The sequence below is a fragment of the Brachypodium distachyon genome, chromosome 3 (assembly GCF_000005505.3).
Source record: "Brachypodium distachyon strain Bd21 chromosome 3, Brachypodium_distachyon_v3.0, whole genome shotgun sequence".
Taxonomy (NCBI): domain Eukaryota; kingdom Viridiplantae; phylum Streptophyta; class Magnoliopsida; order Poales; family Poaceae; genus Brachypodium; species Brachypodium distachyon.
In genome coordinates this window covers 53,511,146-53,527,175 of record NC_016133.3, presented here as the reverse complement: position 1 = coordinate 53,527,175, position 16,030 = coordinate 53,511,146, and the positions used below count along the sequence as shown (strand labels likewise).

The window sequence follows — 16,030 nt, the reverse complement described above, 5'->3', positions numbered from 1 at the left end:
ATCTTTAAATCTCAATAGATAGTATCAGAGTCGTCAGATTAGTATCTAGATGCTATCCCCCCTTCTCTCGGTCGCCTCGAAGCCGTCGTCCCCAAGCGTGAAACACAAATATATGACCGGCCGAGCAATTGACTAATCCTAAAATGAGGCGACTTGGACAAAGAAAAACTGTCATGTTTTAAATTGAAAGCATCAGTATAAACTGGTAATACATGAAGCTGTTTAGTTGGCAGCACATGAACATTTTTTCACGGATTAGTTACATGCCACTGTTGGTTGTCAATTGCATGCAAAGTGACCCATATGAAAGTTTCTAAGGATTCTAATTCTACATACCAAACAAGCTTCTTAAGAAAAACCAGTCGACTCCACGCGACGGTCGTTTAGGTTCATCTGTGCATCTATATTGCCATGTAATGGTGAAGTCGGAGTCATAGACTTGTGGAGCGATAACGTGGCAATAAATGCCTCATGAATGGTTGGTTCAGTGTTCAATAATCTTAGACACAAGGTTTGCGGCTTTTATTCTTCTAAACTTGTCATCGGAATTGGTTCTCTTATCCTTGACGTGTTGGCTGGTTGTTCGATAGAGGCTAAGGTGGGCTCTGTGCAACTATTGCGGCGAGAGCTTTACTTATTGTCATCTACGGTTAAGTCGAAGTCACCAATTCGAGAGGAGTGATGTGTGATGATGATGATATTTGCAGATGACCTCGACGATGGATTTCTTCTCACCAGTTGTGTGGATTGCCTGTTGGTGGCAAGGTCGCCGGTGGTGCACTGCGTGCAGCCGTGTTCCACGATGAATATGGACACTTGTGGCGATTTTTGCTGTATCTCCTGCTAATTAATTCGGCAATTCACTTTTGCTTCATAAATGGTCTTAGTCCTTTGGACTTTTGTTCAAAATAGAACACCCAGCAAAATTTGTTTGAATTATTTTGATCAACAAGACTATAGCACGGAATTTTGTCATCCTAATCGATCCTCTCTTATTTGTCACAACCTGCACACGTGTTCCTGTCAACCTGTTGTACCTAGTTTACTTAGGAGATTAGTCATATACTCTCTGATTCTAAATTCTTGATGCAAATTTCCCCAAATATGAAAGTATCTATTCTTAAAAAGCGTCTAGATACATGTAATATTTCGACAACAATTTAGAATCGGAGGAAGTATTTTTATTTATTTATTATATTATGTGTTCGAATTGAAGGTGCATGCATTCTGTGGTAGCAGCTGCAGAATGTAAAAAAGTGGAAAGCGAAGGAACAATTGAACATATGAAATTGTGGTGTTCTAGTATTAGCTGTTTTGGGCCTTTTGGCACCTGGGCACAGCATATGGTAGCTCACAAGATAGCTTAACGATTCAACCAAATCCATATGTATTCAAGAATCAATACTCGCATGGCTTAAGTTTAGGGATTTTTCGGCTTTATTTTGTAAAACAATACTTTTCCTTGGATCTTCCTTCATGGTTTTTATATTCAATAAGTAGAGTTCAGAAAATGAGTACAGTACTTAGTAGCCTATCGCCATTCGCCAGTGAATTTCAATGGGCTTGCAGCTAAGAGCAAGAATAATAGTAGTAGCCAACAGCCGGCTATAAGCCCTCTATAACCAGTCTAATAACTAGCACGTACAAGAGTGAGCTATAAAGATGTAGTATTATTTTTAAACATGAACCACATTTCCGTCTCATGGTTTTTATATTCAATATGCCAACTTTGAGTGACGATTCCTTGTAAAGCAAAAGATTCATACTCCAGCAGATATGCAAAGCGCCAGTGAATGAGATTCCCGGTACACCCTTCAAAGTGGCGCTTCGCTTATCTTGTTTAAGATTATACTTCCCTACTCCTTTCCGAAAGAAAAAAAGAAAGAAATATTGCTTAATTCCCTACATGCGCGTGCAAATTTGCTCAGGATGAAAGCTCGGATCTGATCAAAGAATCGTCACTGGATTTAGCGAATCTCGTGCGAAGATCGAGTTATTTTCCTCGGTTAAGTGACAATAATCGATTAGATCCGTTAGCACTAAAATTGGAAGAGAATTTCACTTCTTTCGGCCTCTCAGCTGTATAACTTTGTGGAAGGTTTGGGTTAATCTCTTGACTTTGGTTTTTTAGTGCTTTTTCGATGTTTTGCAACTTGCTGCGACAGGGGCATGTAGCACACGTGTTCAGTTGCTACGAGAAAGCTGGTCAAGGGCATCTCCGGGCCGCTTTCTCCTTCATTCCCCGATCATTTTGCCTGTCACTGTCTCTGTCGTGGGCGGAAAACTTGTTCCTCTGACGCGTGAATATCCAGCAAGATCGAGGGTGGTCCCTCTACGCCAGGCGCCCGCGCTTGCAGAAATACTCTGAACACGCCAGCAAATCAATTTAGCAAGGAAACTTCCATTCGTTCCTGAATCCAGATTCGAGATTGGACTATCCGGAGCGAACGGGAGGGCAAGACGGAGTCAGAAACTACAGGATTCAGTTTGTCTTGCAACCGTGCGTTGCCATCTTGACCGGATGTTATGGGCTGTACGCTAACGGCGACAGGTCGCCACATCATAGTAACAGGTCCTCTTTTGGCCTTTTCACCAATTGCATTTGCAACTGTGGTGGCTTCACGTTGCGTCTAGTGTTGCAAACCAAATTTCAGTACACTTTCTACATACGAAATTTGTCACGTCCCCAACTAGAAGAAAACAATCACAAAAGTTTAAACTTGGAAGGGTCGACTGCCTTTTTTCTTCACAGTGCAAACACAATTTCCTACAACACTGCCGAAACAGGCACCGCAGCACAAGCATAACTCCACGACAATCAGTCGAGTAATAAGTACAAATTCTTGCTTCAACTTCGACGATGGAAATTATGGGCAGTAAAAATTGAATGAACATATTTTACAAAGGCATTGACTTCTCACCTACCAACAATGCAGCCTGAATTGCTCTAATTTCAGGCTGCTTCTAACAAATCATCAGTTAAACACGATGCCATGACTAAAATCAATGCTACGGTGTACCTAGTCACTGTTGTGAGTCCTATATCACAATCACTATTTTGTTGCACGAAGAATGAGATCCTACTGCTGCCTTCAATTGGTTTCATCAAGAATGAGATCCTACCCTGCATTCAAGCTATAGGAAAAACAATGTTATCTTCTGCCAATTGACCACCATTGTACGACCTTTTGAAGATGCTCTGCTAATCAATGGATCATTCCTTTTTATTTTTGCACCCAGCAAATTCAACAAATACGGCCTCGACAATTCTGAGCACCACAATAGCAGGGGCAGCCATCGCCAGATAACAGCTTTTGTCGATAGTCATAGGACAATTCTTCTCCGACAGCAATCTGGAGAAAAGTGTAGTAACAATTAGCGAAAACCAATGCAAGTTCAAATTGCTTCTCAATGCATATGTTGGAAGAGTACAGCCAAAATATTCTTACATCCTGGTTAGCAAACAATCCAACGTGAGCGAGCTGGTCCACCAGAACTAATCGGGTATTGAGGTTAGGGGAACAGCTGTCATGCCAAAAACACAGAAACAAGCATCGTATCAAAATCGATTTGATCCAGTGCTAGATGCTCCTAAAATGCACCGAATAGACCAATTACCTATGGTTAATAAAGCGGGACACGTTCCCATATCTTGTGGCATCAATCATATATGGGATAGTCCCTAGAGTCTTGGCTCTTTCCTGGTCAATATGAGAATTGATTTGAAGCAAGTAGCTGCACTCACCTTTTGCCTCCCTGAAATTCAAGATTTTTCCTGTCAATTTCCACACACAGACGATTCCTAAAGAATATAAAACCTCGACAATTCCTAGAGAGAGTAGGAAATGACGCATGACATGGCTCTGCACTTAAGGCCAGAATTTTACAGGATAAAAAATGAGTAGCATGTGCCCAGCCCATCAGAATAATATAATTCAAAGTTCAAACCATTCAAATCTAACAGATCACAACCAATAGCTCAAACTCACCGAGAAATTAAGTGTTATATCTACAGAAATGTTAGATGAAATACCAATTGGATGTGAGATTGGAGAGCAAGGTAGGCCTGTATCGTCAAGCACGAGAAAATGGACATTGTATTAAATATGAAAAATTTAATGATGCATGCTCTCTACTGCCATATATCTGAGAACTTAAGTAGGTTTTAGCTTAAATTGGAAGGCATGAGAAAGAACTGGCAGACCTTTCTGTATTTCTCATGGCCTCATCATCCTTCACAACCTCCCCAACATACTCGCACACAAAAGTGCCCCGTGGAATAGGATCTGCAGCTCGAACAGCCCAACCCTGCAGTATTTGCAACAATTACAATGACTTGTGAAGCACATTTTATCTTAATGGGAAAGTGCTATGAGCAAGGTTCACGGGGACCAAACCATGGTTAAAGTACTTCACCTTATTCTCAGTGCTGAAGAGTTCCAATTTAACTAGCAACCCTTGCTGCAATACTTTATTCTGACAGGATGCATCACAGGTGCATAAAGAATTGCACTCGTATACCGGAAACCCTTCCTGGCAATTTGACAAAACATACACACACATCAAACTGTATACAATAACATAGATGGAAGTAATATCTCGACGATTGATGTGTAACTTCTAAAATTAAGAAGATAACTCAATCAGACAAGATAAAAACAGACATGCAGAGCAACTCGGCGACGCAGATCACCATTTTGACATTTGCAGATAGTTTGCCTTCTATCAAAAGTTTCTAAGGATTGGAAGCAGCCCAGTCACAAAAAAGAGGGACATGGGATGATATACTCTCATGGCCAAAAAATAGTCACCATGGATGTAAAGCAACAGTAAATGGTGGTTTCAAGACCTGTCCAGTACTACATGCACGACTCACAAGAACTATGGAAAAGGGTGAACGGAAATGCTGTGTGTATGACAAATTCTTAACAATAGAATGACAGAAAGCCCAGCCCAAGTCATGCTGGGCCACAATACTATACATCGTTAAAAGATCATACATGAAGTGTCGTACGTATAGCACTGCTAAAGGATGAAAGAAGGCTTTTCAGTCTTGACACAACTAAAACCTTACATTGACACACAGGACGTTGCTTTGACAACCTTACATTGACAACCATCATTATGGATGATAAGTTGAAAAGGTATACACGGGCATGATATCAGATGATAGTCAACATCACAAACCTTTTAGAATCATTAAACAATGTAGTATAGTAACTGCAAGTCCCATGTTGTGATAGTAACTACCATATCAATGGGTATGCTAAGTGCAGGAGAAGAATCCCGACTTACAGAAGCATTCAATTACTAATAGAGTTCTTTTTTACTTGCTTAGTCATTTTAGTGCAAATATTTGTTCTTTCAGTAAGACTAGTAAAAAAATCTAGAAATAAAAGGTGTCAAACACCAGCAATTATTACCTGCAAAATGATTTTCCTGTTTTCATCATATGCAAATCTGCCATGCATGGATATACCATTGATATCCAGCAGGTTTTCGTAGACACTGTCAGAGAGATTCACATGGTCACATTTCCCAGGAGAGCAGTGGCCATGAGAACATGAACAGCCAGCCATATAATTCTGCAGATACATCCTAAATTAGAAAAGTAATTTGACAAATATAAACAAAATTTACATAGACATGAACCAAGGGCAAGGAAGACCAAGCCCCTTGGCAGAACCAATATGTTTGTATTTATAGATGGTAATTTCCAAAAGAGTACCTCTGAATCAACATTTGAAAAATCCACCAAACAGGCTGTGATGTAGTTAAAACTTTGCCATGGCACATAATTGCAATGCTGCAACAGTTCTTCAGGTTTCATATGAATAGATCCTTTTGCATCAACATCAATGGCACAAACAATTGGAACTTTCTCCCTGCCAAAGCTTACATCCTCGCAAAGAACAACCTTCTCATTTTTAAGCTTCCACCTGAAGTGCTCTGAATCAAGAATATAATGATATTCTTCCATGCCCCACGTCCCATCACTATCTGGTGGATTTGTCACGGAAGGAACTATGGGAAATTCAACTCGAGCAGACTGTAAAGGTGTCAGGGTATTTGAATTATATCCAGATTTACAACCATTGGGGCAAAGAAATTCATCTTGATGCCAATTGATTTTGTGGCCATTGTCACTACAAAGCTTTGCAGCTTTCACAAACATGTTCTCGGGCATGGTTCCATATTTAACTTCCAATGCAGCAAGAAGACTTGTCTTGCAGCATACAGAACGGGCCACAGATAAAATATCATGGTTACTTGGATGGGGTCTTGTCTTTTGAATCTTAGAAAATAAAGTTTGTGCCACATCGGAGCATTGGAAATCCAGTAACTTGCCAAGGCTGGCTGTTTCAGATTCCACAATTTGTGATGTAATCATAGACAAATCAGAGCTTGAAATCTTAAAATGTTTCCCAATTCTAGAACTAGTCCTCTTCTTTAATGAACTTGACGGTCGCAAGTTTTTCCTGAAGGCAGAATAGTAGTGTCGACCTCGGTTAAGCTGATACTTCCCACGTCCTGGTGGTATGTGGCCAACAGTACCTTGGTTCATATGAGCAACTTGATGGTGGCGGCCAAGATCTGGCAGTAAATCGAATCTCCACCCACACAGTCTACAGACCAACTTCTGTGAGCCATCATCATTCCCAAGGTTATGGTCATCATAAAGGGGCTTGACACTTGTCCCTTCTGTACTTTGGATAGATTGGCCATTAAATCGTTGAGGAGGATTGAGAAGCCTGAACTCATGGGCATGATCTGAAACAATATGCTGCCATAAAAGATCCATGTTCAAAAAATTGCTGTTACACCACATACATCGGAAGAGAATTGAATATTGGAGATATTGAGCACCATGTCTGTCCTGCACATGTCCTTCGAGAAATTTTCTGTTTGTAAACGGGTTCATGCAAACAGCACAAGAATACCCTCTGAATAGCCATCGAGCCTCCTTTCTGTGAACTTCTGTCCAATGTAACGCAAGATCTTGATCATCAGAGAACTCCTGAACACACATTTTGCACTTCAGATCAGCTGAAGGATTAGTTCTCTCTTCTTGTAACACCACCATAGATCCCTCTTGGTTATTGGAATATATTTGCTTAGATGTATTTGCACCAAAGCCCCAAAGACTAGTGAGTTTTTCTCTTTCGCTAGATATCAACCTTAACAAAAATTCTCCAACCTCAGGATCTTTAGACACTTCAGCCACTATCTGAGGCATATAGTCACTACCAAGACCAGAATGTTGACGAGAAAAGTTGTTCCTCAAGAACCAATAAAGAAACTCACATGCACGATGTAAACATATTTTTTCTTTCCTTGATGTGCAACCCTTCAACAGACTGATAAAGACATCTTTAGAGATGAGTCGGCTCTTTCCGTTCCTGGCACGTTTAAGGAACTTTGGAAGGTGCTTCTCACAGTAAAGAGTGTGTCGCTTAGCATAATCCTGACATTCAACAATATTGTCATGAGAAAGAATTCCAACGCAAAGATGGCTATCTAAATTAGCTTTTTCCATGGAAGTTGACATGGGGTTGAACAGGTCAGTGTTCTCCAATCCACGAGTTTTATCACCTGAAATATCTGCAGCCACGGTCGGGACCAAATTAACTTGAACAGAAACTTGGGAACTGCTGGCCCTTTCTGAGCCCACGATAGATATTGCATTTGAGTTGCAATTCTTTTCCATCCCTTTATTTGGAGACTCTTCCCTCTTATGGAGACCCTCAGATGAACTGAATAAATTATCAGAGCTCATTATATCCAGGTTTGTCTGGGATCGGTGCTTTTTACAGAAAGTAGAACCATGCTGGGCTCGATGCTTGCATTGTCTACCCTGATTAGTCATACCACTGCACACTGCAGTATCACTAGTAAGTGCCTTGTCCTCCCTAGAAGAAGGGTCAACAAAATGCATGCTCTGATGCACACAACAGTAGATATCACCATCATTTGCCCACCTGCCACACTGTCTTCCCTTTGCTTCTATGTAGGCAGAACACTGCCTAGAATTCTTTGAGGAATCAAACTCATGTCTGGCACTCTGCACAGCTGGGTTGACACTGCCTGATTCTGCAATCTCATGGACCACAGAATTACTGAGGAAGGAGACGGTGTTATTCTGATCACTTGATTTTAATGCTTCTGCATTTTCATGCGTAGTAGGTTTACTAGAGAGGTTATTACAGTTTGGATCCTCGTTTAGAGTGCTGCAGCCAGCATCATCCAGGTGAGAAAAATGTGTTTCTCCTCTGCGTACTTCAAGTTTGGGACGCTTTCTGCGAGCTTGATGATCCATACCTGGATCATCATAGTTATTGCTTTGTTCAGTGTTGCCAGTGTTACCTACAGCATGTGATGAAAAGAACTGTTTCATGACTTCTTGTTTCCATGTTTTCCACTCGGGTACTAATTCAGGCTGCATTGGTGCATTCCACAATTCATCAATCTTGTCCCACAAAACAGATTGCTTAAGTTCCTGTGTTAAAATGGCAAGAATTAACAAGGTTGTCCGGGTTTTAACCAGCTTAAGAAATAGTACGATATTGTGAATGTAACAAAGGAAATAATCGATATAAGTACCGCCAGAAGACTTGCACTTCATTGGCAATTTCATCAGGGAAGCAACAACCGAGACATAGAGTTCGATGTAAGAGAGTTTAATACTCCGTATCATAACATCATATCACGAATGGCATCGTTGACAGCTTGATGCCACACAAAGCTCAAGTTACATCACGAAATTTAACATGTTTCTGTTCTTTTCTAATGATTCACTCTTTGGGAACCGGTGATCTACTTAATTTTAAAAAGAGTGGGGAATGCATTTTGTTAGCGATAAGGATAGGGGGCTAGCCAGCTCTACACCAAATAAGGGATCATATCCATCTAGTTAATTATCTCCTTATAGTTAGGGGCTAATCATATCTATATAAAGAGATGAGCTGCACCCACAATGATAAATTATATCATCAATCAAAGAAGTACATCAATTTTAGTTTCTCTCTTGAGCCTAGTCTCATCTGATCCGTGCCGCGCTACTTTTCAACAAGAACAAGTGCAGCTCAGAAGAGCTGCACTCACTGCGCTAACAGAAAAGCCCCTAGCGATCGATGAGTGACAATGTGCAATTAACGACATTGGGGAACAAAAAGAGGCAGCATGGTCCCTGGTTGCAACGGCAAAGCTAATCGACAAAGTGATTGAGATCGCAGGACTGCAACAAGCCGCGCCAGTGGCAGCCATGACAAATGTCGTCAAAGGGGCACAGCAGACGCAATGGACGAGGAGACATACAGTGGTGACGATGTCAGGGCAGAAAGCTCAGTCGGAGATATACAGTGGGGCATCTCCTCCCACGGCAGGAGCGTCGCGGGGGGTTCATGTTGCGGTCAGGATAAAGGGCCAGCAAGCCTCCGCCCACCAAATAAGGGATGATATCCTAATCCAATTAGTGGAAAATGTCACACTAGCTAGGAACTCTAGTCAAGCAGTTAAGATTAGCTTGTATAGTTAGGGGTTAACCATCTGTAAGTCACACCTTAGATGGTCAATCAATCAAAGAAATATTTATTCTTGGTTTACTTTCTCTCTTGAGCTTAGTCTCATTAAGACAAAAATATCATACATTGACCAAAAACCTACTATATTTTCTCATTTAGTGTTTCCTTTGGTCTGTGCACATGGTGGGATGATAGCAAATACTGCAGTGAAACACAGGAGGTGATAAGTAAATCCTAAGCTACACCATTTAAATGAAAAATAATTAGTCCTTTAAAAATGTACTTAAACGAGAGAATATTTCCTACTGGGTTTACCATCTTAAATATAACACGTATAGGGTAATATGTATATAGACAGGAAAGTGGAACACAAATAACATAAAAAGATAATTTCATCTGAGCCAAATACCACCATCTCATCCATAATCTAACGAGGTGAGATGTTCATGGAAACCTCTGGTTAAACTCATCGCACAATTTACCATTAGCTAGACACTATTTCTCCTGTCGTTGGGGGGGGGGGGGGGGGGGAGGTTAGGGATTAGAGGCTTGATCACCCACAGCCCCTTCACTGACAGGTGGGACCACTGTAAAGTCACTGACTTTGCGTCAGGGGATCCCTCTCCCGTCATCAGGTGGCGCCTTAATTGGATTTGCTCATTTGAAAACGTTAGATGGAAACATAAGTTCGCTAGAAGCCCATATAGCCGTCCTATTGATACCAACAAAATGTTTCAGGTGAATACTAGGTGGCAAGTCTTACTACAAGGCTATAAGCCAACGGCAGCCTGTATTGTGAAAGTAGAACTCAGTTAGCTAGTGCATACCATGGAAAGATCAAAGAATTATTTATGAGACTCCACAATCTAGATATATGCCACTTGTGCAGGGAACTTAAGAGCTTATCAAATATGTAGAATTGGTAATTCAAGAACTAGGTTAACACCGTATCCATGTTGATACAACTAGTCGAGTACAACCATATTAGAACATTTAAGTTCATGGTGAAACAGAATGGAGATAAGCAAACGAGTAACCTGAGATTTTGTAAGCACGCAACTTAGTCAAATAGAAAAACGTGACTGTTTATTCCATACTATGAACTAAACCACACTACAATAAATCAGTTCAACCTAGAGGATAACAGAATCCAGATTACCTCAGCAAGGATTTCAACAGTCTCAGCGTCATGAGCAATGTTACACTTTCGGCCCCACAAGTCGGAAGAGTTTTGCAGCCAATGACAGCTTAGGTAGTCTGGAAGAATCATCTGAAATTACACAACCAAGGTGAAACAATGTCAAGAAACACCAGGAAAATGCTGTTGCAATGTTATTGAAGATCAAACATTTTTCTTATTTGTGGCATCAGCAGTGAATGTTGGATGGCGCACAGATGGCCCTAATGAACATACTCCTTCTCAGCTGTGCTTTTAGAATCTCTTACAGCATTAATAAATAGAAAATGTATTGAAATCATGTACTCCCTCCGTCCCATATTAAGTGCCGAAATATTATATGTATCTAAACATATTTTAGTATATAGATACGTACATTTTTAGACAAATTTAAGTCACTTAATATGGGATGGAGGGAGTAATAAAAAACTGTTACTTTTACGTCCTTATATGGTCATAGCTGGTTTTGGACCTTCTGAGCAATTTGCACATATTTTTCGGACTGAAATTCACACATATTTTGATATCTTTTTTTACAAGTATCCTCCAGCATATCCTTGGACCTTTGAGCAATTCCCCCATATTCATGTCTTTCTCTAACAATTATCCTCCAGCATATCCTTGGAACTTGAGAAAACCCCCACAGCAGATAACAATGGTATAAGATCACAAAGTAATAGCTCATACTCATAGAAGAGCTATTTTCAAAACTTGGCAACACTAGCACCACGATAGTGACATTTCATGATACATCCTTGATAAAGTAAGGAAATAGCATTACAACACAGTGAGTGTTGTTTGTCCAGAAACAACAAAATATAAGTTATTTACGATCAAATAATGTCTAGATAAATATACCACCAACTACTACATATATATACAACAGTCACAAAACTTCCCGTTGCGTGAGTAAAATTGATAGAAAAATTCTTAAATATTTTCCTGAAGAAATAATATGTTGCAAAATTTTATAAGAACATCAAACTTGCTGGGAGAAATTAACAGGCGGCATTGTATTTACTTTCTGAAGTTTGACAAGCATCTTCCCGAGATCAGCGTAATCTTTGCAGCATGATGCTTCCTGAGCAAATTCTTTCCAAGCTGTAGCCCTTCGAGCATTCTCAATTATGGCCTATTGAACAAATAAACAGTATGGAGACCAATAGTGGTGGTACATTAATAAAAAAAAAATACTGAAGAAGAAAGAGCATACCTCGGTGTGAAGCTCATCGCTAAAATTTAGCATTGAGATAGCAAGTTTCTGCATGATGAATCGTCGAGGAACACTCAAGTCGTTTACCGCCTTTCGCCATTTGCCATGATTTCCACTCACGAGTGGCACAGGGTTTTCATCAATTGGAAGAACAAGTAGCATGTCTACCCACAAATAAGTTTTTGTTCGTGGGAAGAAAACGACAATATAGTTCTTCCTGTCAATGGTTGGTTTTGCTTTCAGAGTAGACAAAGGACAGTCTACTCTGCAACATCGAATCCCTGTTTGCCATTTTCCTCTACACTGCTTTTAAATGAATGTAATGACAGTTCAGGGTGCAGCCATTGGAGATACTAAAAGCAATTAGCATGCATAAATGTAGAAATATAGGAACATAGACACAGGCGAAACATAGTTCTACGTTTGATGTTCTGAGTAGCTCAGTAAACAAAAAATCACCTTGTTGTATTTTGCAAGCAAATTTTTCTGCATGAGTAACAGGAGGCCATATTATTGCAACATATAGGTTCCCACGTAGTCAACATGGTTATTTCAGTTACGAAAACCCTATTGTTGACTATCAATACCTACTCCAAGACCTCTAGAGAATACATTCAACAGCCAGACTTTCCAATCCTAGTTCTCATTTCATAAGTTCACAACTTGACATATAAAATTTCAAGATGAGGAATCTTATTCATGAAAGTATATTAGCACAATTTTGTTTAAAAAAGCACTCTTCGAAGCTTCATCATGGCTAGATATTCCAAACTTCATGCCTACATCTATGTTATTTTTTGTGAGTCTAACTACAAACAACCTTGTAGTAACATTTTAGCATGGTGTAGATACTATGCTACCCACTGACATTTCAGCTAAACGTGGAACAAATGGAACTGTATTCAGAAAAGTACAAGTTTCTGAAGCTTCAAGGAGTTGATGCAAAATCCTCTCCTAAGTACAGGTTGCTACTAAACATATAACAGAAATTCCTAGATAAACTAAAAACCTTATGAGCTCCACACATGGGGTACTCATTAGTTGCTTGAGTAAATAAAAAACATACTTTATCTATAGGAGCTGCAACTTAAAAGACACCTCTACCTCAAAATACAAAACTGAAGATGACAGAAATTTAAGTAGAGCTCTAAACAAATTAATTCACAAATATATAGTTCAAAGCCACCGTTCAAAGCCACCACCATGTGTTCGAAATAAACAAAGCATACCTTTACCCAAAGTGCAACAGCATGATCTTCTTCTCCAGTATTTCCTGTATCCATCTCTCCGCCAACATCATTAGTATTACCATTACAACTGTTGTCATGGACAAGCGGTTCCATGTCGTTTTTAGGTGAGACAGTTGTGTCTTTCTCTTCCTGAGAAGACTTCTTACGTACTACACCAATGCTGCATGCTATTTCTGATAGACCTTCAAGTGTGCACAACAAGTCCTTTTGTGTTGCTTGAGATTCGACCATATCAGCCTTGACTTCCTTACTTGCTATGTCAGATCCAACTTCCTTGCTTACGATGTCAGAACACACTTCCTTATTTTCTGCATCAACATTGACACTCTGTAGGACTTGTTCTTCTGTCATTTTCTTCTCTTCAGAAGGCAAGGCATCTCCATTGGACTGGCATAACTCAAGTCCTGTAACTGTACTGGGAGGTGCATGCATCTCTTCCTGAGAATTATGTACATCCTCCTTGCTAAAAAGGTGTTTATTGAAGTTGACATCCATGCTTGGGGAGCCATTACTCTCGGTGCTTACATTCAATTGAAAACTTGCATCATTGAAGTAAGCATCCTCACCATTCTTTTCTTTATGTGGCACTGAAAATGTAACCTGAGGTAAACCATCCACGCAAGCAGATGACTTTTCAGAGGAACCATCTAATTTCTCATCTATGCCTGTTCGAGAAGAATTGTTAACTTCGACAGGGTTACCACTAATCACATCATTTGTTAGATGAGTATCGGAGCCTTGCCACCCATAATCATCATGTGATAAGTTATGTTTCTTATCGTAAGCAATAGATGGTATTTTCTCCACATCATTCTGTAATTGGCAATCAGCTTGCATAATAGGAGGATCCATCAGCATTTCTTAGGTATATTGTGATCTGCCAATGCACTATGAAATAAAGCAGGACTTCTAAAAGCAGTGCAGGACTCCTCTATTGGCTTTAAGTCCATAAACTCTTGGAACTAATTCAACTCAACACCTAGAAACAAAGCTGCTGTTTAGGAGTGTGTATAATATTTTAGATGAAAACAAGCACAAGGTACGAAAAACAAAACGAAGCATACTTCGATATATAACAGAGCTACAGTTTAAATATAAATAAGCATACGATCAGCTAATTACAACCTGAGTTGTTATGCAGCTGCTGTCAGTACATAATACATATCAAAAAAATCTTAACCGCAAAGACACTGAGACTGACACCAAGACACAGAAAGTACCTTTGGACAAAAAACATGAGTACACAATCAAGCAAAATTTTGAGAACGGAAGAAATCAAGTTTACATCAATCATATTAGCACATCCCAGTTACATGATTTTTACGAAATAGCTACAGCAAAAACACATGAAAATTGTACGGGGTTGGTTAAACGTACAATACTGCACCAAGGGGTGGGCATTGGTGTGCAGAAATCAGTACCATCAATTATCTGTCATCAAAACCCTAATGGCCCGTTTCAATGCGTAGGAAAAAAAACTTCCATGGTAGAACGAAAATACCCTATGAATTTACGCAAGCCATAGGATCCAGTCGAAAAGTATCAGGATCCCTGAGGAGTTTCCGCGATGTAGTTTTAAGATTCCGACACGTATTTGGGCGCCGAACGATTCAAATCCCAAAATAAGCGGAATGGAGCCGATCCTTGAGGCAAAGGGGATACGGGAGAGCGAATTACCCTTCTCCACGAGCCGCCGCAGTGGCATCGGCGGTGGTGGCGACGGCGGTAGGGCGTCGGAGGCAGGAGCACCAGGCCCGCGACGACGTCGGAGGAGGATGCCGCGGGCAAGTAAGGGAGGGCGTAAGTCGCAGGGTCCGCAGTGGGGAGGAGACCTCGGCGGCGCCGACCAGACTAGGGGGCGGCGGTGCGGTGGACGCGAGAGGAGGAACACGCGACGGTGGTGGCGACGAAGGGTTTGCGACGTGAGGGAGATGTGGGGAGGTGGGCGGCGTGCGCGATACCCACAGGGCCACAGGTAAAAAAGGAAAAAGGAAATAAAAACTCCCCGACCCAATGTTACTTCACCGGATTAACCGCTCAGGCCGACTGGACGAGCATTAGGCGGAATCGATGTCCTGAGTTGGGCCACATGTGGGAGTCCTGGATAGTAAGGCCCGGTATCTCCACACAGGGTCCAGTATTATCTCCCAATTGGACGGCCAGGCCTTTGTCGTTACAATTTCCTAATATCTTGTTCCGCTGCTATGCCTGTGAATTTATCGGAAAATATTTTGCGAGACGAATTGCAGAGAGCATTCATGTATGTTTAGACCATGGCAAACAAATTTACTAACCAACTTTCATTTGCAATATTCTTATGCAGGCATAGTGAGCCTAAAATTAGCCGCCAACCTCAGTGCGACAGTCCGTCCGTCACTGGACCAGGCCTTGTGGGGATCGTGGGGCGGGGTTCTTACCGGTCGTCGTTGTGGCATGGCAGCCATCTATCAGCACCTTACCTGACGGTTTTAGAGAGTGATAATACCGACTTTGGCCTCGCAGTGCACGGCCCTTGCCACACTCTTGTCATGTTAAATGTATGAATAAGTTGATGGCTCGGTACCTTGGCAGGTGCCCCCGTTGATGATCGTATGGTGTTGTTGTTGGCTCGGCGGCTCCCTAGAAATGAGATTGGTTGCCACATTTTACCGTGGCGGGTGAAATCCCTTCGTAGCTTTACTTCACTAATCTGACACTGTCAGCGCCACCGATTCAGTTCTCGTGGCCATCGACATGGCCGTCAGAAGTGATCTAGTATTTATTGGTTTGGTTGAGCGATCCTGTTTTTTGTGCATCAGGCGAGAACCTACAGTCGAGAGAGAATAGAACACGGGAGGCGATCCGGTGTCTCGCATATGGGCCACGAAAA

General features: G+C 41.1%; 1 protein-coding gene across 2 annotated transcripts; it reads right to left on the bottom strand.

Annotated features, from left to right (window-relative positions):
- Nucleotides 1–2,713: 2,713 nt before the first annotated feature.
- Nucleotides 2,714–15,132, bottom strand: LOC100839617 (histone-lysine N-methyltransferase SUVR5). Of its 2 annotated transcripts, none has more exons than XM_010237570.3 (12): nt 14,839–15,132; nt 13,141–14,140; nt 11,912–12,217; nt 11,720–11,830; nt 10,681–10,791; nt 5,729–8,497; nt 5,424–5,585; nt 4,417–4,533; nt 4,205–4,308; nt 3,619–3,756; nt 3,450–3,525; nt 2,714–3,353 (listed from the first exon to the last, which is right to left on the bottom strand). In XM_010237570.3, exons 2-12 carry the CDS (start codon nt 14,017–14,019, stop codon nt 3,246–3,248), a joined length of 4,881 nt encoding a protein of 1,626 aa, XP_010235872.1. In that variant the 5' UTR covers nt 14,020–14,140; nt 14,839–15,132; the 3' UTR covers nt 2,714–3,245. The 2 variants fall into 2 exon arrangements, with proteins under 2 accessions (XP_010235872.1, XP_003572863.1); XM_003572815.4 differs by having other exon boundaries at nt 11,912–12,214.
- Between the last annotated feature and the right edge of the window lie 898 nt (nt 15,133–16,030).